The 26053-nt window shown below is 40.5% G+C and overlaps 3 protein-coding genes across 3 annotated transcripts; 2 read left to right on the top strand and 1 right to left on the bottom strand.

The window, feature by feature from the left end:
- The first annotated feature begins 4589 nt into the window (after nt 1-4589).
- On the top strand, nt 4590-12338 carry arg2 (arginase 2). The gene is given in 9 exon segments (XM_079174633.1): nt 4590-4814; nt 4925-4997; nt 8731-8905; nt 9115-9274; nt 9852-9946; nt 10049-10153; nt 10318-10454; nt 10586-10714; nt 10717-12338. Coding segments are annotated over 9 exon segments (1032 nt in total). The 5' UTR covers nt 4590-4700; the 3' UTR covers nt 10761-12338.
- Nucleotides 12339-13370: 1032 nt separating this feature from the next.
- On the bottom strand, nt 13371-17994 carry vti1b (vesicle transport through interaction with t-SNAREs 1B). Its single transcript, XM_079174860.1, has 6 exons — nt 17767-17994; nt 17601-17659; nt 16728-16925; nt 16165-16338; nt 15824-15885; nt 13371-14528 (listed from the first exon to the last, which is right to left on the bottom strand). The coding sequence occupies exons 1-6, from the start codon at nt 17861-17863 to the stop codon at nt 14435-14437; spliced, it is 684 nt and encodes a 227-aa protein (XP_079030986.1). The 5' UTR covers nt 17864-17994; the 3' UTR covers nt 13371-14434.
- An 847-nt stretch (nt 17995-18841) lies between these two features.
- rdh12 (retinol dehydrogenase 12) lies at nt 18842-25430 on the top strand. The gene is made up of 7 exons (XM_079174298.1): nt 18842-18934; nt 19539-19657; nt 20571-20726; nt 20835-20939; nt 21049-21258; nt 22130-22319; nt 24459-25430. The coding sequence occupies exons 1-7, from the start codon at nt 18858-18860 to the stop codon at nt 24559-24561; spliced, it is 960 nt and encodes a 319-aa protein (XP_079030424.1). The 5' UTR covers nt 18842-18857; the 3' UTR covers nt 24562-25430.
- The last annotated feature ends 623 nt before the right edge of the window (nt 25431-26053 follow it).

Genomic DNA, 26053 nt, shown 5'->3' on the forward strand with positions numbered 1-26053 from the left:
GTGACTAGTTAGGTCATAAGTGCTACCCCCGTAGCACTTGAGCTGAACAAGATTTCCTGAGTGACTTCTAAAGTCTAATCAGCTTTTTTGTATCTGTAAAAAAAAATCTATTAATAGAGTGAAATATACTCTTGAAAAATACCTGCAATAAAGTGTTAATGATTAATTTAAGTCAAAACAAATGGTCTAAAGACGAAAGATGGTTGATTATATTTCCTTAATTTGCCTTAAACATTTATTTGGCAGATGCTTTTATTCAAAGTGACAAATTCTAAATAGAAGGTATCAAACACCATGCCATGGAAATTTGTTTGTGAAAATGGGATTTGTAATAAATAGACTTAACATGCAAAAACCAAAGAAATACAACAACAACGCTGTAATGACCCTTTAACCATCTATAACCTAAATATTTGAATGAGTAGATGTTGTTGCAGGCTATACACAATCTGTGAGGTTTAATTAAAAGAAAAAGGGTCCATATGCTTAATCACAATAACCCAGACTGCAACCCCTGACATACTTTGTAAATCAAATAGTAATGTCTAGGACCTAGATTGGACTAAATTGGAGTAGGAGGGGGAGATTTGTATATATCCTGAAGAAAATGTTGCCTGACAGTCACACTCAGGGCATTATAATTATTTGTTGACTTCTTAAATTCTCGAAATTCTCCATTTCCAACGCTTGGTGGCGCCAAAGGCCTCGTCAGTACCCGATCCGTTCCGCGCATGTGCACACCTACCACCCTCCCTCTGGTTCTCGAACATGCTCTGTGGGGCCCCTGCTTGAACCTTAGCCTACTACGGGAACAAAAACGTGAGCTGCCGTGGCTGAGTCGCTCTTACCCGGCGTATCTAGTTCGAAGCGCGGGTTAGCATCATAGCTAGGCTAACGTTAGCGTTTAGCAGCAAGTAGCCAATCAGAGGCAGAGTAGGGGCGGGTCTTCTCGCAGGGATTCTGGGTCGGCGGTCCCGCACATGCGCAGAACGGATCCAGCAGCTGGAACGGATCGGGAACTGACTTGCATTTCTTTATTGTTACAGCGCGAGACCCATAACTTTCCCGGACGTGTGCGTAGCAGTACTGTAGACACTTGTTCTAATGTGTATATATGAGTTATTACATATTAATGCCATTTAGAACTTTTCCACTCAATTTATCTGACTTGAATAAATGTTAGATTAAGATTATTTACAGGATCTTAGAAAATGAATCGCACTGTCTCTAGTTCAAATTAGCTGTGCCTCCAACAGATAACCATAAACCCAACGTACACATTAGTGCATCAGTAGTAATAATGTATAAACATGTAACATATATTCTGCATGATGAGTAGCCTAGTTGTACTTTTGACTGGCCAAGTAGCTTACATTTAGCAGATAATACCTTTAATCGAAGGGATTAACGGAGTTTTTATAGTGTGGCGTAGCTACAATTTATGTAACAGGTTTGAATAGGCGTTGTTCTTTCGCTAATGATAGCGGGACACTAGAAAAGACACCTTAGAGTACCATACATTAGGCTAGATGTGCAGAGTTAGGCTGTTGACAAACAACCAGGTCGAAGGTTATCGTGTAAACAAGTCGTTATCTCTCGGCTCCGTCTCTGCTCTGGAAAATTCCACTTAGATTAGACTGCAGTGAAGTGATTCACAACAAACAAGTCACTAAAAGAACCTGATACGCAGGCACGTCCTCGAGCAAACCCACATATTTCACTCAACCTGACGTCAGTCGCTGTACATGAAAAAGGACATCCCGCTATCAATACGAGTTTATAACTGGCCATAAACGCTGAGCGTCACTGATAATTCCGAATAAAATGTTTCTCAAAGGTTAGGTTAAGTTGTAAAGATATTAAAAGATTCGGACTTCACGGTTCAATAAATCGTTAGTGAAACGTTGCTAAAATACAAACGACACCTCTGTGTAACCGTAATGAATAATATTCAATAGATTCACTGTCATGCAACCAAAATCACTTCATACATCAATGGGCTCCTCCTTGTTGTGCTACAACTGTTATTTTGATTAATGTTTGGATAAAAGTGTCTGCTAAATGACTGTAATGTAATGTAATGTAATTAATGTTTGTTAATTTTTATTGGAAATAATATTTAATAACTTCACTGATAAGTGTAGTGTGACCAAAATCACTTCATAAATCAATGAGCTCCTTCTTGTTGTACTACAACTGTTATTTTGTAGTACAGCATTTTGTAGGATTAACATTAATCAACATCATATTTTATCAAAATACCAGTTGTAGTACAACAAGGAGGAGCCCATTGATGTATGAAGTGATTTTGGTTGCATGACAGTGAAGCTATTGAATATTGTTGTAGTAGGTATTTTCCGCATTGCACTTTGTAGACGGTCCCTGCCACTCGTCTCGCAGCCGGCCGCTCATTAAGAGCAATGCCGTTTTTCCATCTCGGAGGAGTCCGTAAGACGGCCCGTTATAATTAATAAAGGTTGTAGCTTGTTGTCTAGCTCATTGCGGTTACGTGTATGTCCATGCTAAATACGTGTCCGTGTTTATTGCTGCAACACGCATGTGCATTTTTCTAAGTTGGAGACGATACTGCTGGAGACATGCAACGATTTGAGCAGCTCCTACCGAGTTGATGCGTGAAGTGAACGAGCTGACGGATTAAACATGCTTCACGCTAACGACATACTCTGTAAGTACTTTAACTACTTTATTCCAATATTAAAAACCGAAATATACTATTACCATACCATTAATATCATGTTATGCCATGGGCCTTCACTGCTGAAATACCACCTTATAACCACATGATGGCGCCACAGCTAGGGTTATTATTCGTTTCTTGGGCTGTAACTATATAACGTTACGTATTTGTATTAAACCGTTCGGTACTAGGCTTACAAACCGAACAATAAGTTTGAATAATACTAGTGCATTTGGAAAATGCAGAAGCTGAAATTGTAAGAAATATAATGTTTTCTGCGCTCATTGGAGACATCTGTGTGACCTCTGAACCGGAACAAAAACAGCTGATGCCCCGCAAGTGTTCCGGGAGGCTAGGCTAACTAGCTTAACGGAAATACAACAGCAGCAACACGCATTCTGCTACACACTCAAGGGCCATTTATATATTAAATGTAAAAAAACGAACCAGTTAACTTACTAAATGCTGATCACATCCTCTTTTCTTTGTTGACAAAGAGTTTAATCCCACAGTTAAATCCCAACTCACAAATCCGTTTATCTTCCAGTTTCAGCCATTGAGTGTTAAAAAACAAAGCTAGGTAAAAAAAAACAATCTACACCAAGAAAAATGCAAAAAATATCATAATTTCATTCATATCTTTCAATATGAACTCTCACTAAGCCTCTGCTGTAGATTTCGTTTCAAAATAGTCACGTGTTCGCCCACTGACCAATCACAGAATCTCACTGCAGCCTGCTGCTAATGCTGATGTAGCTGTAGGCCTGCAGGCCGCTCTGGCGTGTCCAAGAATGTTAAACTAAAGATCTGATTGGTTGAAGACAATAAGATAATGGGAAAAATAATTTTATAAATTATGATACATGTAGTGTATTTAAGAAAAATTATAAAATAGCTCTAACTTTGTGATTGTTTAGGCCAGCAGGGAAGGCTTTGCAGGCCCTGACGGCCCGCCACTGTGTTATGCTCACCATGTGGGCGAGGCTGCTAGCTAGCGTTAGCATGTTAGCGAGTAGCGTTAGCAACATGTGTTCGTAAATGTTGTAGACTCTTTATGGACTGCCGCTGTAGCTTAACGTTATAAAAGTATTTAGGACATTTTACTTGTAAAGTACACGGAGGACAGCGAGTGGGGCTGTACACAGTTTAGATGAGGAGGACATTAGTAAAGCAAAGCAATGTCACAACTGGTCCAAAAGTCAATATGTTTTTCTAATACTTGTTATATTTACAGATGTCCACGTTGAAAACATGGCAGACCTTCTGAAACCGGCTCCTGTGTGGCTTTGACAACGACATTTAAATCAAGAAAAGGAGATGATGGTTGTATATAAAGAACATTTATATTTATATTGTGCTTAATAAATACAAATGAACTGTTTCCTGTGTCACTTGGTCTTTTGTCCTGTAAGTGGAAACGGATGTGTTACTATGGCTAAGTATGTAGTTGCTACATATTGATCTGAGAGCATTTCGCGTTAAAGGTGGTTCAAAGGGATGGTTTTTTTCAAAGGGATTTCCAATACTGGCTTTCAACTGATAAATGTGGATGTGGTTTCTTAGTAAGCCTCTAAAATGATGATATACTATTATTGGCACAATGTAGAGGACGGAAAATGGTAGTATTGCAAATCCCGTTGAATTCTGGTCTAAGCCTGAACGTTTAATCAACTTATATAAATAGCTAAATAACTTTCACTTTTGAACCACTTCTGATTCAATGGTGGGCGTAGACTTCTTGTAAACGTCTTTTCAACGGAGAAATGCCCAATGGGGTAGATCACCTCTGCTATTCCTCCAAGTCCTCCTCTTCACCCCCTCATGAATATTAAGTAGTTTTAGGACCAATAAAACCAGCCTCCTGCAGGAACCAGGTCCACATTCAGCATCCACCAGCGCGACATCTACAGCGGTTTCGTCAGACTTTTTGGGGCAGCGTCTGGTATCGCACTGATTTGCACTAGGACGATTCGGATTTATTTTTTTTTAAAAGAAAAGAAAAATGGCTTTGAGACTAGCGCTATCCCGTCTTCTCAGATCTCAACTCAACCACACGTGCCTACAAAGCAGATCTCAGTCCGTGGCTGTGCTGGGAGCTCCGTTTTCAAGAGGACAGGTAAGAACATATTTTGTCCACTTTATATATATATATGTGTATATATTATTAATCTTCATTTTCAAATAACATCTTCAGCACTGAATAAACTCCTGTTTATTTCAACACAGAAAAGAGGAGGCGTGGAGCACGGCCCTAAAGTCATCAGAGATGCGGGGCTCATCGAAAGGCTCTCCGGTTTAGGTAAGTGACAAACGGGGGGATAATAAAAGGAGCTGCCGATGCAGCGGCGTTATGTAACAGTGGACGAGTGTAACATGCAGGCTCGCCTGGAGGCTGTAAATATAAACATCCGACATGTAGCCGGGGAGAGGCGCACGTGCTGTAGAGAACAAAGTGATCCCTTTTTATGTTTTGTGTGGGAATATTATGAGACAACAGGACATTAAAGTATTTAAATAGACTATAAATCTCCATTTAGTAACAGTGTTTTGTGCGTATGTTTGCAAGAAGTAGAACGATGAAACAATGGCGACTAGTTTCACTCAGTCCCCGCGGGAACATCTACAACGATTGTCCATAAAAGGGCAAGAATAGCATAAAGTAGATCTTCCGAAAGGGTCGCTCTGTGAGTCAACACACACGCGAGAGGACACTATATTCTTTAATTCAGTCTGGGAGACATTCTGGCTTCGTCATTCTTGTCTCCGGTAAATGGTCTTAAGTGCGTAGTAAGAGGATAGGGTGCGGGTGCGGGTGTATTTCAACTCCGTCATCACCAACATTTTGCCAAATAACTTTTTTGAATCTTCAGTTTCAACCGAGACGCAGACAGCCTCGTGCGGGAAACAGAGAGCTGCTTTGAATGTGAAAGAGGACAAGTGAGACGGAAAGAATCTGTTATTCATGTTGGGTCAGCGGGTCGTTGAGGTTGCATTGTGATGGAAATGTCACGCCCACACGCATGACAAAAAAAAGAGGAGATTTAAGAGCCTGGTGATGAGTTTAGGACAGGAATACTGTAAAAGAAAAGTCAGCCTGCCGAGGATACTTAGTCTATTTGTAGTCCACACACACACATATTTCTCTTTTGAATACGAAGGACACACTGAAGATTGATATGGTACAACCTATCATAAAGAAATAGGTATTGTGGACAATAAAGTAATTTGGTCTTTAACTGCCTACTCATATAATGATTTATGGTAATTCATTAACACAAATCTTTCTTTTATATACATTTAAAATGCTGACAAATGCCCATTTTAAGTGAGCCCAAAGTAGTTTCTCTACATCTCTCCTTAATGAAACACAATAAAAACTGTGTCATCATACAATTAATCTACTAGCAGGCAGGATTATCCAACAAAATAGTATAATTATACCACAAGAAAGGGAAAAATACCATGACTTGTGCTTGTTGACCCCACAGGATTTAAACGGCTGCCATATGTATGATAAGGTTACAGTAAATACACTCACTATATAGTTTACTACGGTCTACATATACATATCACTACACCACAGTGGAAACAAGGTCACTTTGAACTCACTGCAGCACCTTCCATGAGACATACAGAAAATGAAAGTAATAATAGCAGCGTTATGCAACTCTTAACACAGTAGATCGTCTATGCTTGACCGCAGGTCAGTGAACGGCAGGACCCGTTCCCGTGTTGCAGCCAAATAATCGTTTTTACTGGCATGTCTGTTCCCCGAGATCATCAGCCGCAAAGGCTTATCTTATCTTATCTTAAAAACATCAGATGTTGAGCAACAGTCGCAGCCCCTCCCCTCGGTTCTCTTCCTCACACAGGGTATTTCCACTTCTGGGGGTTTATTTTATGCAACTGATATTCTTTTATTCTGCTGACAGAAGCCACACCGTTATTAATGCATGCATTTATTAGAAATGTATTGTTCGTATTTAAAAAAACTAAACAAGTTTAAAATGAGAGGTTTGAGAAATGTCCTTAGTCTGCTGAAGTTGAAAGCAATGAGTTGGCGAGGAATCATTTCTCTGGTAAAGGGAAGTCAACATGGCAGCGGTGAAAAAATATACAGCTGCCGTGTCACTAGCTGAGCCAACGTAGGAAACCGAACCCTAATTGAACTCAACACTCTACTCTCTGTTTATCCAAACGGTCTCAGTAAAAAATAAAATCATACAGATAATCAAACCAGTACAGTTTAACCACAGAACTTTGGGCACAGCAGCAATCTGGCATTTCACCAAATAAACAGGCCAGGGTCGTTACAGTATTTGTACTGGCAGGTCTGGTCCCCAAGATCATCAGATGTTGAGTAACAGTCGCAGCCCTCCCCTCCCTTCTCTTCCTCACACAGGCTATTCGCAACTGACATTATTTTATTCTGCTGACAGAAGCCACACCGTTATTAATGCATGCATTTATTAGAAATGGATTTCCTGCAGTGTAAACCAGTCAACTAGAATAACATATTTCTGCATGAAGATAACAGCACCTCATGTGTTAACATATGAATTTACAGTTATGTCCCATATATTAAACTTGGTTCAGAATACAGTAAACTACACAGATTGAAAATGTGCTTCTGGTGATTCACATCCAATTAATCATTTATTAAGGAAATATGCATTTTGGATTTCTGGTATATTTTGAAAGTAACTTAAGATCTATGCATGGGGAAGAATTAAGATCATTGTTCTTTTGTATTACTATACATAAACTTGTTACTCAATTTGCCTCCTTGATCTTGTCTCCTTGATTTCAAATAGGATTTTTTTCAAACCTTTTTTATTATAGGAAAGTACTAAATCTCAGTCAGGGGTCATTTTAGTCTGCTCTGTAATATCTAATATACAGGATATGTATGTACAGTACTGGTATACGGCACATACGTTAATGTGTTGAGGCAACAAGTGGAAACAAATTATTCAAAAGATATTAAGTTACAAATAAGATTTGTAACATTACTGCAGCATGCAATCATAGGATTTCATGTAGAAGGAAAAACAAGTTTAATCTTGCATGTCACCAAATAAACAGGCACAGGGTGTTACAGTATTTGTAATGGAATGTCCGGTCCCCGAGATCATCAGTCGTAAACAGTGTTGAGCAACAGTCGCAGCTCTCCCTTCCTTTCTGTTCCTCACACAGGGTATTTCCACATCTAGGATTTTATTTAATGCAACTGACATTATTTTATTCTGCTGACAGAAGCCACACTGTACAGCAGCAATCTTTAATTTCACAGAAAGCAGAAGCAGCCTGTCGCTGCTATATAACAGACTTTTTTTTGAATTGTCATGCAATAGAGGCTCCCTGTTGCACCAAGACAAGGGCTATTCCTGTCCTGGATAGGAATAGTAATGAACCCCATCGGTTCCCCTTAGATCAGCAGAGTAACACTACACTGCCATAACAGATCACATGGCCAGATGAACCCCCCCCAATAAGGTAGATCACATAACTTGTTTACTTCGCAGTCCGTGTCCTAACCCAAGTGGAAATGTGTACGGTATTTCCTGCTGGGATTACTTAGCGCAGGGCGACTGAGCGGATGAAACCTGAGCTGACGTGGGAAATGGGAGAAGTTGAAAGTGCTCAGTCACTAATGTTCCACTGGCGATGAATGAACCGGCCTCCCCAGACTGCATGGTAGACAGACGTCAGGAGCTACGGATTTACGTAGGCTTTTCAACTGAAACTGGCACCTGCAGTATTTAAAGCACGGAGGTTTCTTCAAAACAGACAACAGGGCAGTGTCCTAAATCAACAGTTTGCAGGTTCAATGCAACAGCCAGCGTGTCCACCAACAGTCATATGTTCTGGTGTAAAAACTGAACTCTTTCTCCGTCACTCGTAAACTTCACTATGATCGGATTCAGTGTGCATCTGCATCAAATAAGTTGTACTTTTGAACTAAACTGTAATGGTAATGTAATGATGGCGAAGTGTTTTCATCGATGGCCGCTTTCTGTCACTGTGTTTAGACTGCTCTGTCCACGACTTCGGCGACCTCAACTTCCAAGAACTTGAGAAGGACGAACCCTACATGACCGTCCAGTTCCCTCGCACTGTGGGCGCAGCAAATAAAATGTTGTCTGGCGCAGTGAGCAGAGCCGTCGGTGCAGGACACACCCTTGTGATGCTCGGAGGTGATCACAGGTAATTATAAAGAATGTGCTGTTTGTGAACAAGACCTGCATCAAGCAGCATACAGCTAGTACAGTATGTAGGTGTCCAAAGGCTTCTTACTGCATGTCATTTTACCATACGTTTCTACGGTAAGACTCTTGTTTAAAGATACTCTCGTCCTCTGAATTGAACTGATATAAACACCAGATATTTATAAGACTGTCCTTCTCATTTCAAAGCCTTGCTATTGGTTCGGTGGCAGGCCACGCCCAGCAGCGTCCTGACCTGTGTCTCATCTGGGTCGACGCTCATGCCGATATAAACACACCGATGACTTCTCCATCGGGAAACCTTCACGGCCAGCCTGTCTCATTCATGCTCAAAGAGCTGCAAGACAAGGTGAACACTAATTAATACAAGCAGCTAACATTTGAACGTGCACTGTTTCTTCAAAATCATATCATTTAATGGTAATACATTTTATTTAGGAAGAGCTTTTAAAAAAAAATCAAGACACTTTTCAGAGGGGATAAAATAGAGAGAAATACTTAAAAACATACATCACAGAAATAGACGATGACGCAATTACGACAGACAAGGTGCAGCATATCTAATGTACAGCGTGCTGTAACTATAGAAACCTGCGTCAGAAACAACGCCCTTTAGCTGTGACATAACCACAGCCCAGCCTGCAGCACTGACATAACTTTCTCTTGTGCAAACATGGACGGATGATGAGATAATGGACCTCTGTGCACAGAGATGTAAAGGCAGCCCATTCCTACTACATAGGAGCAAGACAGCCAGACTGAAAGAGATCCAAAACATTGCCCTATATACACACACACACACACACACACACACACACACACACACACACACACACACACATATATACACACATACATACATACATACATACATATATATATATATATATATTCCAAATTACATTATCTCTATCTGTCCACCACAGATGCCAGCTGTCCCAGGGTTCTCCTGGATAAAGCCGTTCCTCTTCTCGAAGGACCTGATCTACATCGGACTGCGGGACGTTGACCCCGGAGAGTAGTAAGTACACAACATCAACCGTTACCAAATGTGGCTGATATGAACTCTCCCTGAATGCACTGTGGAACCAGTTCTTGATGTTTCTGATTCTGTTTATTACAGCACCATCATGAAGGACCTGGGCATCCAGTACTTCACCATGAGGGATGTCGACAGACTCGGCATCCAAAGGGTCATGGAAGTCACTCTTGACACTCTTTTGTCGAAGTAAATGATTACATTCCCTTACTGTTAAACATTTTAACACGTGTAAATGTTTAACTTCTACTGAAAGTTTGAGTTTTTTCATATATGATGAAAACCAAATTATTCCTCATGTCTGAGTTGAAGTGATCCTCAAGTTCACACTTGAATTGTCTCACCTTGGACAGAAAACAGCGCCCGATCCACTTGAGCTTTGACGTCGATGCATTCGACCCGTCTCTGGCTCCGGCCACAGGAACACCAGTGAACGGAGGTTTGACCTACAGGGAAGGAATCTACATCACCGAGGAGATCCATAACACAGGTACAGATGACTACAAACATGGTCGCAACATCCTATGAAGGCAGCGTCACATAACCTTATACTGTCTATTTTCCTTTCCTTAAAGCTCTTTTATCGTGACGTATTAGTATCTAACTCGTGAATGTGTTCAGGTCTGCTGTCAGCCATGGACCTGGTGGAGGTAAATCCGAAGCTGGGAGCCAGCCCCGAAGCGGTGGAGGCCACCGCCTCTCTTGCGGTGGACGTCATCGCGTCGTGTCTGGGACAGACGAGAGAAGGCACTTTGCATCCATCGATGAGATTCCCTCAGTGAAGGACGACACGTAGCAGCTTCGCCTCTGAGAGCACCAAGCAAAGCTTTGAGCTTTACTGACATTATCGCTGAGCATTCCGCAATTCTGAATACAAGTCTGTGAAGACCGAATCTAATAGTAGCTACCAGTTTTGTTCTAATCGTTTTGCTCTAATCGTTTTGCTGTTTAGATTTATGTTTCATGAAGAAAACTAGCTTATGTCTGAATTCTTTCATCTATAAAAAGGGCTTTACAGATTTCAGGTAAAAAAAAGTTCACATTGATAATGCGCAGACAAAATTATTGATGGAAATATTGTTAATTTTACCAGCAATACCAACTTATTTGGCTCCTGTATGTATAATAAGTTACGTGTTTGAGCAGAGGTCCCCAACCTTTTTTGCGCCACGGACCGGCTTCATGTAAGACAATATTTTCACGGTGTGGCGGATAAACACGACGAAATAAAATGATACGACCGGCATTAAAACAAATATAAAATGCATAAATAAATACAACTCACAATAACGCTGAATCAGTGGGAGCCCTGAGCTTGTTTCTCTGCAACGAGACGGTCCTATCTGGGGGTAATGGGAGACAATGACCCTCGAAGTGTGTTCCTCATGTCCAGACTACTTTGTTTTGATTGCCGTCACTGCAGAACATCCTGCTTCACAAAGATAGGATGTGTGAAATGGAAGCAGGGTTTTCAGTGCTTTAGTGGCGATCTCAGGATACTCCGCCTTGATTTTAATCCAAAACACCAGCAGAGTTGTTGTCTCAAACATACTTTTAAGGCCACCGTCGTTTTGCCATCTCCAGCAGCTGATCTTCCTCTGTCGCCACATATTCTGCAGAGCGGAGTTTGGCGCGTCAGAAATACTCCTGGTATTTAATTAGACTCCTGATATTGTCTGTTAAATTAAGCTTTTTTTTCTTGGAAGTTGTAGGCTCTTCTTCTGTCTCCTTAGTGGCCTTTAACCGTTTGCAAAGTAGCTGTCCAAAAGGTTTTTTTTATTCACTTTCGCTAGTTTGCGAGCTTAATTTTTGAGGTAACGTATCACGTGACCGAGACAAGCGTCTTGCCATGTCAAGAGCCACAGGCGGATGAAATTGCGAGAAAATTCGGTCATTTTTCAAAATAAAACTTTAAAAAATCAATAAGACGGAAATAATATATTGATTCTTTCTGTGCGGCCCGGTGGTTGGGGACCACTGTGTTAGGACACAGCTGACACATTTACTATGCGTTTGGTTTAAGAGAGAATGAACCTGCCTCAGAGGTATGATAAACCAACTTTGACTTACTTTAAAGCCCACAGTCTAACGTGGACTCAACTGTGTTGTGGCTGTGTCCTTTACTGAAAGTTAGAAATTATGTAATTGCACTTTGGACCAGCTGTGTTTAATGTATTTTCTTTAGAGCTTACTTTTGTATTTTCACTATGAACCTAACAGCACATGTATTAGCATCCAGCTTTGATTCAAAATTGATTTGGATTTAGGTTTGATCTGAACTAATGTTTGACTTGATTTTGCCACTAAACGACTGTCTATGTAACAAAGAGTTTATACAATGTTTTGGGCTTCCATAAATGAAATGGCATTTTTAGTTGGTGTAAATGTGTCTTATTTCCTCTGTGGTTTGTTTCATTTTATTTTCAAGGCATATAACTAAGTACAAAATAAACTCAGGCTGATGGGAGTGCCATTGGTTCTGCAAGTAAATGGTCATAAACCAGACAGTTAGACAGAATATCGTTGACCTGATGAAAAATGAACTATCGCCAAAGTTATTGCCAATTTAGGGCTCGACAGAAAGGGCTGCCTTGATTTCCAGCAGTTGCAGCCAACAGTCAAAAGTGCACCACAAAACAAATATGTTTTTTAAAATATTTGATGCATTAGGGGAATTAAAATATTGCTGTTCCAGTCAGATGGGAAACAGACAACGCTGCATTGATGCCTTTCCTCGCATGGGCACAGGCATCCCTTTTAGAGACACCGGTGAGGCAAATGAAGTTGTTTTGACTGTGCGGTGAAAAGTTCCCGACAAACACGTCAACATCACCAAAGTGTGCAAATTGATTCAACTGACACAAAGGGAAATTTGTCAGGTGACAATAAAATGGCATTCATATTTTCCGTGTTGGCAACCACTAAACAAAGTTAGAGTTGCGCCCTGAATTTATCCTGAAGTGAAGTTTGATTTTGTACCAAATGTCATGGCAATCCCATCCAATAGTTGAGATATTTCACTAAAAAACACAAATATGAACCTCAGAGTTGACCGAGCATGTAAGTAAGAGGATCACCTAAGTCAGTAGGATTCATCCTCAGTGAACAATGAATGGCTTTACGAAATGTCACGGCAGTCCATCCAATAGTTGAGATATTTCAGTGTGGACCAAAGTGGTCGACCGTCACAGCTATCTGAAGAGCATATAGCTGAAAAATGATGCATTAAAGAAATAATGGCCAATGTTCGACTGGTATAAATTGTTGTCAGTGTCGCTGGCATCATAGTTACATTAGTTGCACTTACATCATCAAATATATCATAATTCATGTATTAATACAACCATAGTATTTACTGTTAGAAACAGCATAAATTGTACTTTATTTGTTGTTATTTTAAGGGGAAGTGAAAGCAATACTTCAGACAAAAGCAGAAAAGATTCACACATTTCTTTCGACCCCGCCCCGCCCCAATCCACAAACAGGTTTTTGTACTTGGTACCACTCTAGGAAGGCATGGTAGCTATGCGGAAGAAGAATATAGTGGCAGATGTTCCATTTCAAGTACATGGCACTAAAAACAACCTTATCATCATTATTATTATAGTAACAGGTGCTGTTCACCCAGCACGATCTGGTCTGGTTCTAACATATTTTGGCAACGTTAGGTCCAGAGCGAATGTTTTTATAACTTTGTTTGACTGCCGTCCCTGAAAAGTACCAGATAAAATGTAGACCGAGGTTAATGATTACCTTTAATCAGGTGGAGACATTCAAATCAGGGATGCGGAAGCTTTTTCTAAGATTGATTTTTGTATTACACAGTGATTAGACAACATTATTTACTGTTAAGTTAAGTTGCATGTATTAAGAGTTTCCACCCATTTTTAATTCACATCTTTGACCGACAACATTTGGCCTCAGGTCTCAGTACTCCGAATTGGAAAAATGAGCTAAATACAAGTATTTGGATATGGGGCACAATGACACAACAAAAAGAATAAAGATTGAATTGGTGCCACTTCATCAAATAACTGTTGAGCTAATGTCTATCAGTAACATTTCACAGGGACAGTGAACGGAGAAACACATGCGAGAGAAAGTCAAACCCACACTGAGGTCTGCAGCAGGTCCACAACATCAGCCTGCAGGGCATCACTGGTGTTAAGTCTGATAAAACGGTGCAAATCTCAGGTTTGTGCGTTGAGTTTCTGTAGGTTTAGTCCAGTAGCAGGTTCAACAATCATCATTAGTCATTCTTGATTACTTCCCCAGCCCGTGGACAGAATCCTCTGTCAGTAAAAGTTCGTTTTAGGACTGAACCATCTCAATGTCCTTATGTACTCACAGAAACAGTTGGCTGAAGACAGCAGAGGAGCATTATTGCTGCTGGAGGGTCAGTGGAGACGGATGAAGAGAGTCTGGGTTTGCTCTGAATCAAGAGCTTAAGATTGTTTTTATTTAGTTTGCTCATCGTCGGAAGAACTTCAGATAAATCACAGCACCCAGAATGGCCAACTCCATTACAATGATGACACCTAACAGCAACTTGTTGGTCACCAGCCTACAAGACAACACAAGATGAAAGTCAACAAGAAACAGAGGCTCATTGTTCCACAATCGTATTTCATGAAATTTCAATTTAAAGATTATTTAAGTAGTCGATCGACAGAACATTTTCAAACAAAAATACAAAACATTTGCTGGTTCCAGCTTCTCATATGTGAGGATTTGATGATTGTCTTTGTCATTCGTGATCGTAAATTGAATATCTTTAGATTTAGACTGTCTGAAGACAAAACCTTACAAGGCATTTAGGATTATATTCTGACATTTTTATGGATTAAACAAATATTTGGCTAATTGAGAATAATTACATTAATCGCCTCGATAATAACAAAAATAATCATTAGTTGGAGCCCTAATCACCAGCATGTTATTCAGAAACGCATTAATCAGCCAATCATGGTACTCATTGCATTTCGGTAGGAGGAAGGTGCAGCACGCAGTTCTTGCATTTCACAGAAAGCAGAATAACAGACTTTTTTTGAATTGTCATGCAATAGAGGCTCCCTGTTGCACCAAGACAAGGGCTATTCCTGTCCTGGCTAGGAATGTTAATGAACCACATCGGTTCCCCTTAGATCAGCAGAGTAACACTACACTGCCATAACGGATCACACGGCCAGATGAACCCCCAATAAGGTAGATCACATAACTTGTTTACTTCGCAGTCCGTGTCCTAACCCAAGTGGAAATTCTTCCGGTATTTCCTGCTGGGATGACTTAGCGCAGGGCGACTTAGCGCAGGGCGACTGAGCGGATGAAACCTGAGCTGACGTGGGAAATGGGAGAAGTTGAAAGTGCTCAGTCACTAATGTTCCACTGGCGATGAATGAACCGGCCTCCCCAGACTGCATGGTAGACAGACGTCAGGAGCCACGGATTTACGTAGGCTTTTCAACTGAAACTGGCACCTGCAGTATTTAAAGCACGGAGGTTTCTTCAAAACAGACAACAGGGCCGTGTCCTAACAATTAGACAGATTGTCCTAAATCAACAGTTTGCAGGTTCAATGCAACAGCCAGCGTGTCCACCAACAGTCATATGTTCTGGTGTAAAAACTCTGAACTCAGAATATTTATTTTTCACCAAATCCCATGTTTCAGTATAATCAATGTGCACCATTTTGGCTCGTTAATGCAGCATAACATAATAAGAGTCTCGCTACAGAGACAGAAACACCTCACATCCGGAGAAAGGCATTCAAAAGAACAACTCAAACCCAGGAAAGTGACTTTTAGTATTCAATCATTTAGTGCATTCATTAAAACAAGATCATTTAAGCGTACGACTTACCGCCGTGACATGGCACGAAGAATCTTTCTACTTCGACTGAGGTTCTCTCCAGTATCCACCAACTTCAAAACAAACAAAAGACGGATTAGATTTAACAAAATCATGGCATGAAAACAACATTCTTTTTACTTCTCCTTATACTAAAGTAATAAAATAAACCTAACAAAGATAGATCATACTGACCCAAATCTGAGCTGTACCACCTGCCTTTGCCCCTAAAAATTCTATCAAATTAAAGAAACTAAATATTAACCATACAGGATCTACCCCCAACGGATTAAAACTAATGGAGCAACACAATCTCATCCCGTACAGTAGCATAGTAACAATTGACAGCTCACTCTGTTTCTGGTGCGGTCCAGCTGTTCCCTCTGCTCTCCCAGCTCCTCGATGATATCTGTGCCGATCTGATCCGTCTCAGCGGCGATGCGCTGACTCCGTTCAATACTCTGGCTGGCATTGTTCAGACAGTCTGAGCCCTGGAGGAGCAAAGATCTCTGGGACTGCACGTGTGTCTGCATGGGGGGGGGCAAAAAACGACAAACCAACCAGAGTAAATATCACTTAATGTGACCGAGAAGCTAGAAGAAAATCCATTGTCAGATATTTGTACTTCCTAAGAGAACCATTTGGGGCTATTTGGCAGTAAAATTCACATCAGTGTGCCAGACTTTCTTCAAAATCAATTTCTTGATTTCCTGCACTTCCACAGAATTTGTTTTTACAAAACTCAGAAAGGAGATGTGCGCTTCTTGCTTTCAATCTGTGAGACTGAAAAACAAAACATACACTTTCTACTGACACTTTGGACAGCCGAAATGTTTCCTTTTCTTTAACGTTTGATAACCCTCATCATGAGATGAGACATTTATCAAATGTCAAGAGTCGACAGCCACACACTCACACTTTGTTGGTTTTGCGATGAATAGATGCCATGATTACTTCCCTCCAACGTCTGGGAAGGCGAACCAAAGCCAGCAGGAGAGTTCTTCATGTCCCTCTGCAGCTTGCCCAGATCCCGGCGGTACATGCGCAGCTTGGTACTCATTGCATTTCGGTAGGAGGAAGGTGCAGCACGCAGCTCTTCTTCCATCCCTTGTAACTAGACACAGAAAAGAAAATAGTGTGATAGTGTCATTTTGGGAGCCGGTTTTTCTTTGGGCCCTCTGCAGAAAACTAGGTCACTGATCCAGTTCCTATAGTAGTACATTTAGACTAATCTTCTATTTCTATTGTGATGTTTGAAGAATAGCTTTGCTAAAGCAACACACCTGTTCCCCTTCCAGCTTGTTAGAGGCTACTGTGCACTTGACACTGAAACAGGAACCATGTCCTTTTTAAATCTGCACACATTGGGATGCAAAGCTTCCAGTTTCTTTACTGTTGGCTCTTTCTTCCCTTTAAATTGTCCGTCTGGTTGAACCATTCTACCGTGTTTTGATCTCCACACATACAAAACATTAGTATCTTTTTTTTGCAAGCCTTGAATCCCAAATAACAAGCATGAAAGACAGTTCAAACATATAGAGCAGTCCTGTCAAATGACTGTAAAGGGATTTTGTGGCAGGTCTCAGATTACAAACTTTTGAACAGTAACGCATGTGTTTATCTTTGTTGTCCCTGTTGTTAAGCTACATATCTATTGATGTCTTCCTGTACATTGTTCCTGGAACTGTGTGGAAGTACATTGAGAACAACTTCAAACATTGAAGCTGTAATTAAAGTGCTTATTGTTAGCTCGCACATACCACTTCCATAACAAACAGACAGGACTCACCACTTCCTCAGCCTCCCCATGCCTCTCATCAAAGCTCCTCACCAGCCGCTTCCTTTCCTCTGTAGATACAAAGCGAGTTTCACAGCACAGAACACATGCTCTGATAACTTTATAATACAGGTAGCTAACATAAGCTGGTAAAACAACAACAACAACACCTGTTTACCTCCGTGGCATTTCGGAGCTCTCTCTGGCATCAGCTTGAGCTCCGCACATAGTGATTTATAGATTTCGTGCAATTTCTCGAATTCCTCCGACGACATTTTTGATGCCTTTTTAAAGCTGCCTTTTTCTGGAGAAACTACCTCGTCTCTTTGTTGTTAAACATACAACACTAATCACAGTGACGTCAACTTTAAGTTAATCTACTGTTTTTGCTTTCATGCTAATCAGACTCTCGGGACTTCCGCATGATGGACCTCGTGATCCTACAAGCCTAAAACTCCAGACCAAAAATCAAACAACCCATGTTTTTGTTTTGTTTTGTTTGAACAAGAAATAACAGGTTGAAAGTAACGTTGTAGATACAAAATACAAGATGCGAAAATTATGCCAAATAATGGTAAAAGATTATTTAAAAATCACCCGACAACAATTCTACTCAGGCACTACGCAGACAGCTTTCACTGCGCCTTCTGGGAAATGACGTTTTGAGACACTACTACTTCTTAATGTACATTACAACAATTTATTTCTATGATTTATTTAATTTTGAGCGGATGAAAAAAACAAACTTTAATGTAATTTTTTTTGGGGGGGAATTGTGATATTTTATTTTATTTTCCAATTTGTATATTGATGTAATTATTTGTTTTTGTTCATTCTTATTGTAGCCCAGTTTTTTATTTATTTATTTTGACTGTGTATTCCTCTTGATAGTATTGAATAGTTATTTTTCCTAAAAGCAGTTGTATCTTAAAGTTATTAATTAGAAACATAATAATCGACTTGTCTTATTCAGTCCGATAAGATACGCTAATTTACTTGCCTAAAATTGTTTATATTATATAAATGAACACATTTAAATAATTCGAATGACAGTTAACATTTTCCTAACATGGATATGATTTTAACTAAAAACAATAAAGATAACCTTTTTTTGTCAAGCTGTAAAAACTACATTTCCCATGATGCCGTTCGCGGTGTAGCTTTCACCCCTGTTACGCTCTGCACCCCTTTATGCTTTGACATCAGCTGTTCTGCCTACAGAGCAGTGGCATCCTGCAGGAAGAGACAGGAAAGGCGCACATCCGTGGTATGATGTTGCTTTTATTAATTGTCGCGGGCCTCGGAGTGGTGACGCTACTGGTGATTTTATTTGCACCACACATAAGGTAAGCAGCGATGAACGCACTCGTTTATTCTCATATTTAAATCCAGCGTCTACCACATCACGTATATTGTTACTTGGTTGACAGGGCATCACATTGCACTGATGTAATCATTGCGATGAGGGTTCATTTACATCATATAAAATGCTGTCCGTCCACTTAACTCAACTGATCGTTATTTTAAAGGTTGCTTTTTTTTAAATCACGTATTAGGTCACGCGACGCTGACTGACATTTCAAGCAGAAAAATCAATGAAACAGAATGATGGAGCTGTGGGAGTCTTTGCACAGAGATGAACCGGGAGTCCATCTGAGCGGCTCGGGCCTATCAGCAGGCTGAGCGTAGGAGGAGTTATATTTGTATGCATTACTCCAACAGAGCGATTGGTTACGGGGCCGTCCTGCTCAGTGGCGTGGGTCGTATGACTTGACGCTCAGAAACTGTCCCGTTTTCCAAGTTTCTCTGTGAATAATTAAGCCAGGCTGTCCATATGTCCAATCCTTACGAGGACACGAGTAGAAGGGGGGCTACTCGTCATGCAAATGTTAGCCGTCTGCTGTGATTCAATGTCCCCAGTATTAATCTGTGGTCATTGTGTATTAACAGAAAATATGCAGCAGGAGGAGTGTGCAGGCCCTCAGCTAGTGTGGAAGGCAAGACGGTCCTCATCACTGGGGCCAACACAGGGATCGGGAAGGAGACGGCCCTGGACCTGGCAGTGCGAGGTGACTTTTTGGTTTTTACGTTCAAACACACAGCACAGCGACTCTTTACATCCATAATGTATCCCGGACAATAAGAGTAAACAGGTGTCTCTGTAGGGCTACGCAATAAGATTGAAATCAGTATGTTTCAGGAGTGTTTTATCTCCCATATCCTTATACATTAATATATATTTATAATGATCTGGGAAATACATACAATGACAATCACACAGATGTTAAGTGCAATTAACCTTGGCCCACTAGTTAATCACGTTTCTTTCATTTTAAATCACAATTCGCTGGAGAAAACTAATTTGTGCAACAGAATAAAATGATGTCATCATATCATCACATCTTCACAACACAACAAATGATGATTCTTAGTTGTTGCCCAGCTCTAATCTCTTGGCTGTAGGTCAGGAGAATCAGAGTTCTAAGTAAATAAAATGGCTGAATTCCATTTAGCTGCTTCAGTTTCAGGGTCCTGGTGTTGTGCATGCTGGCTCACTGTCTCGACTTCCTGGGACACTTGAATAGAACAGAGACATCAGTAGTGTTCTTAGTGACAGCTGGGATTTTCCTACTATGACGAGTCAAAATGTCTGCTGTGAAAATATGGATCTTACCAGTTACATACACGAGTATGTCATCTTACTGGTGACATACACAGTTATATTTGTGTATGTCACATTATTAAAACATCTGTTGCCTCTTGTAGTTTATGATCTTTGGTTGACCGTGCCATGTTATTACAGTAATGCTTGGCTTGAGGAGTGACATACGATGTGGGTCAACTTTGTCAAACACTGTCTTGCATCACTGAGCAACAAGCTTAAACCAGAGACCTCCAACAGAAGCTCCCTCTCGCCTCTCTTCTATGAATTAATGCAGTTTTGTCCATAGCTTAGCTGCTGCTTATTTATCCACACGACAGGGGCGCGGGTGATCATGGCGTGCCGAGATGTGGCCAAAGGAGAGGAGGCCGCGGACAGTATACGAGCTGCGTATCCGAATGCGCAAGTGGAGGTTCGAGAGCTGGACTTGGCAGACACCTGCTCCATACGAGCCTTCGCTCAGAAATTCCTCGGAGGTGAGCACAGAGTCTCATCTACCCACAGAGCCCGGCTTTGTCGTTGTTAAGCAGCTATCACGGCGGCCGTGTTTCTTCTTTTTATTTTTGTGATGTTCTCTTCTTCAGAGGTCAACCATCTTCATGTCCTCATCAACAACGCCGGCGTGATGATGTGCCCCTACACAAAAACAATTGACGGCTTTGAGATGCATATTGGAGTGAATCACTTGGGTGAGGCCGCGCTGACATTTATTTTAATCAATAAATGAATCAAACCTTAAACTTGATGGAATGCTGTGTGAGTTCAGCACTGACTGTACACCTTTCTTACGTCTGGCAGGGCACTTCCTGTTGACGTCCCTCCTGATCGGGCTGCTGAAGCGCAGTGCGCCGGCCCGGATCGTGGTGGTCTCGTCTCTGGCTCACAACTTCGGCTGGATCCGTTTCCATGACCTTCACAGCCAGGGGAGCTACAACAGTGGATTAGCATACTGCCAGAGCAAACTGGCTAACGTGCTCTTTACCAGAGAGTTGGCACGTAGACTCAAAGGTACACACACACACACCAAACACACCAAACACACCAACACGTGGGAGAATAAACCGGTGACCTGCTCTGCACTGGCAAACAGAGTAGTAACAGAGAGGGTTAGTGGTGAGAATAAGAGACAAACAACTCGTCTTAACCAGCCTTTTGTGGGGGGTAATGTTGGTGCTTCAAGACCTCGTAGTGCACAAAGAGTTTTGTAATAATCGCAGATTAGAAAGAGGAAAACGAGTAATTAAATCGATATAACAAAAACATACCAGGCATATGCACAAAATGTATGTAAACTAGAGGAACATTGTTTCATCGTATGTGGCAATGAAGGAAGATTAAAACATTCTGGGAAGAGGTAAGAGGTGATTCAGGATTATTTCAAAGCAAATCTTATGGTTTTGCTGTTGGGCTTATATCCATATAATTATAAATAATTATAGTAAAAATCAATTATAGACCCAAGCTTGCTTTATGCCACAACATGTATGGAAAAGATTCACAGGCCGAGCACTAATCAATGGACAAACACCATATATTTGAGAAGTTATAGAGGCTCTTCATTGATGATTTAGATATAATGATCAAGTGATGCAATTTATGAGCTTATCGAGACATTTTTCTTCTTCTTAATATTTGATCAATTTAGCATCTTTTGCAATTAATATACTCCATTTTGTAAAGATTATAATTTATTAAAGCGGGAGGAGCATTCTTATTATGAGTATGTTTGTGTCTCTTTGTTTTATGCAGCAATGTAATGATGTGTTACATATGATATGAACGTTAAAGGCTGCATTTCAAAATAACAGAATAAAAATATTGTGGGAATAAAAAAAAGAAAGATGTCACACGTCGTGATGTTTGTTTGTTGTCCTCACAGGAACCGATGTGACGGTGAACTCAGTCCACCCGGGGACGGTGAACTCTGACCTGACCAGACACTCGACTCTCATGACGATATTTTTCACCGTCTTCGCCACGTTCTTAAAAACCCCACGGGAAGGAGCGCAGACCAGCCTCTACTGCGCTGTGGCAGACGAGCTGCACTCAATCTCTGGGAAACACTTCAGGTAGGTGACAACAAGCTAGACATTTATCACGTTCCTTTCAAAGACCCGGGGATCTGAAATTGGTTCTCGAAGCAAATTTGCCTATTTATTACAATCATAGGAATTTTTTTTTATTTCGATGTGCTATCAAATTGTGCAACACGCGGGTTTTTGTAGAAACCATGTGATAACCTGATCCTATCTTCTTTATTAATGTTTCGCTCCCCACTGTCGACACAACCCACAAGCTTCTTGCTTCAAAACTAGACTCCATCATGGTTTTCCTATGAGACGGTTTATCATTTTATGATGTAAGATTACTCTTCAGAATTGAGGGGGTAAAGGTAAAGGAATGCCACGGCTAGTATTAGTTAGACTGGTATATAAATTCAACATGGATAAAGGATTACAGGCGTCGCTGACCTTGTTGTCTATACTAGCAGCTTGTTGTGCAGTTAAATTCTGCATTTAATAATTCTACTACTGCCGACATGCAGAGGAAGCAAGCTGCTATTGGAGCGATTAGCGAGCGGCGTACGAAGTGGACGCTTGAAGTCACGGTTAGTGGCTTTGAGGAGGGCGATGGACACAAAATGGACAATTTTCCTTTTCTTATTAATGCATATTTGTTGTGAAGTCCACACAGAAACTGTAAAAGAACAAAAGCATAAATCCTCTCCAGTACGACAGGGACTTCAGCCAACAGCAGAGCTACGAGTGTAAAAGCAGACAACGAAACCGAGGAAACGAGTGAGATACTTGTACTGACCACATTTATTGACCCATAATCTAGTATACTGTGATTTTTAAGTGTTCATTATAAAGGACATTTGATGTGAGTGAGAGAGAGCAAGACCTGCAGTCTTGTAACTAATTTTTAAAAAATAAAACTTTCCACAAAATGTGTCTGTTTTAGTAAATAGAGGAAGATTTTAGAGGAAGATCTTAAGTATCAAGCAAGACCTTTTAATATTAAAGAGCCCTATAATACTCATAATATTAATAACTATGTTTACATTAGTGCATAATGACCTGAAACTAAGAATCGTTGTGTATTCGTTAGCTTAGAATGAGCCTATTCATGGCGTCTGCCTTGTTGCAAACCAAACACAGGCTCCAGCGAGAGCCTTTCATGTTTTTATGTTACCCGAGGGCCACCGTAGTTCTCAGTCACACTTGCAAAGGGAGGCTAGATGCCACTAAATCCTAGACACTGCTCCTTTAAGAGATCACCAGAGCGATTAAAGTTCATCCAGAGGGCGAAACGAATGTCTGCAGCAAATTAAATAACTGTTGAGAGACATTTTAACCTCAAAGTCCGAAGATCACCAAAGTCACAAGCACTCATTCCCTGCCAACTTTGTTTATCATGACCAAATGTTGTGGCAATCCAAAACAGTTGTTGAAATATTTCAGTCCGGGCCAAAGTGGTAGACAGACCAACAGAAAAACACTCACTTCCCGAGACACACGCCACTAAACCTTCATGGCTGGTTGGTAAACTGAAATGATTTGGGGAGATTTCCCTCTGGAACCAGAACCACTGAAGATAGACTGCGGTCAAAAAGGCTTTTTTTTACTGAGTGAAATGACACAGAAGTATCTTAAGTGACAGCCATGATAAGACCTAGGAAAGGTGCCTAAATGTTTCCTTTCTTAACTCCTTTAGCAGAGGGAACACTGGACCATCCTGTACGAAAGAAAAGGAGATAATGCCGTCCAACAATTCCTCGCGGCAGCTACATTTAAAAAGGGACGCACATCAATAAGATCCGGCATTGCATAATTAAATAAGCTAGTGTAAGTGCAGTCGGATTCTCTTAGTTTTCCTTTTGAATTGGCCATTTTCACAGAAGCCATTTTGACATGACTTTAGTACACTATCATTCATTACACCTGGGTTTACAAGCAAGGGCTTGTTAAAATGGCTGATGTGAAAAGAGCCATCAAAGTGCTGATTCAGGACGTTTAATTTACTGTAGAGGGGACAAAAAGATGGAGATAAGTTCCTTTTGTACAGCCCTTCCCAGACACATAAAATACTTTCATGCTAAACATTACCATTCTCAAGGTCAAAGAGAAATGAGATCACTGCACCCAGAGTGATGACTCACAGCGTCATTAGCCGTTATGTAACCACAACCCCTTCTTTCATTTCAGTGACTGCGCCCCTGCCTTTGTTGCCCCACAGGGAAGAAGTGAGGAGACAGCTCGGAGACTGTGGGACATCAGCTGTGAGCTTTTAGGTATCGAGTGGGACTGATTCAACTTTTAACCATCTATCTCAGTTCTCAAAGGTCTATTAGTCTTTCTTTGATCATTCATTTCATTATGGTTTTGATGTTCTGTACTTTGAGCGTTTCTTACCTAATAAGCAGTCAGGTAATACTGTAAGAGGTACTATAAGGTGAAGTTGCTTTTTTGTGTAATAATGCAGTAATTACATTACAATAACTTGAGTATTTGGTGCTCCTCAAACCAAACTTCACTGTATTATCATGTTACCGCAAATAACTTTTTGACTCTATATTTTTGTGACACAATGTGAATACAGTTTAGGCAAAAAAGCAACTTGATGTATTGTAATGCTGTAGGAAACTGTGAAGGGTCAAGCCAGGGTAAATGACCAGCATCTTTATCGAATATCGCGTTCTTTTGATTTCTCTAGAATCTGCAGTTAAATTGCTCGACTTTTGTGCCAGCATTTCTAAACAATTGCAGGGGTTCTTTATAGTGTTTCCAGGTTGATAAAAAAAATTAGTAAATTATCGAATATCAGCGCCCGTCTGAGCCACGATTACCGCTTGAATTGCATAAATGTATTTTGTGATAATTGTAGTCAATGTAGGTTATAAGGAGGTTTTTCTATATTAACCAAATCCGACTTAGAATCATGTCGTTGCAATATTTGATGAGTTTTTTCCCATTTGCATTGCCAAAAATTGCACATTCCTAGAGGAACTACAGTTTTACATTTTTAGGATCTCCCTCGTCATGTTTCCTTCTCAGCATTCACATGCAAGGTTGCCAAGAGTTTACATTCTGTGTTTTATACAAGTGAAACATGCCTTTTACTACACTTAAATTCATGTTAAGAGTTGAATGTTTACATTTGATGTAAATAAACAGAGATATTACTATAAGGGTGCTCGTCTCAGTCCTTTCAAAAGACAGTTTGAGATCAACAAAATGCCACCAGTGAAGTGTGAACTGGATTAACAGACAAAAACAGAGAAATGGTTCATCTCAAGCCGTGAAACGTCATTGAAAAGTTGAATTATTGCCCAGAACAAATGAGTCAGATTCTATCACAGTGTTACTTTGGAGAGAAAGAAAATGCGCTTATTAATTTTCTTGCAGAGACATACAACAATTATACCACTTTCATGTCCGTACGCTAAATATATATGAAGCTAACACTAGCAGCCGGCTAACTTAGCTTAGCATAAAGACTGAAACAGGAAACAGCTAGCTTGGCTCTTTTCACAGGGAACAACATTTGCAGTTAGCCAGGCTAACTGCTTCCCTTGCTTCCAGTCTTTATGCTAAGCTAAGCTTTAGCCCGCTGCTAGCCTTAGCTACACATTTAGCATACAAACATCAGATTGGCATTAGTCTAGCTAACAAACTAATGGCAAGTAAATGAATAAGTGTATGTTAAACTTTCCTTTCCATTTCAAGAAACATGGCAGCATTAAGCTCAATATTATTGTACATTGTTTTTATTATTTCATTTCATTTTCCAGGGGATAGAG

This window comes from Pholis gunnellus (assembly GCF_910591455.1).
Source record: "Pholis gunnellus genome assembly, chromosome: 15".
Classification (NCBI taxonomy): Eukaryota; Metazoa; Chordata; class Actinopteri; order Perciformes; family Pholidae; genus Pholis; species Pholis gunnellus.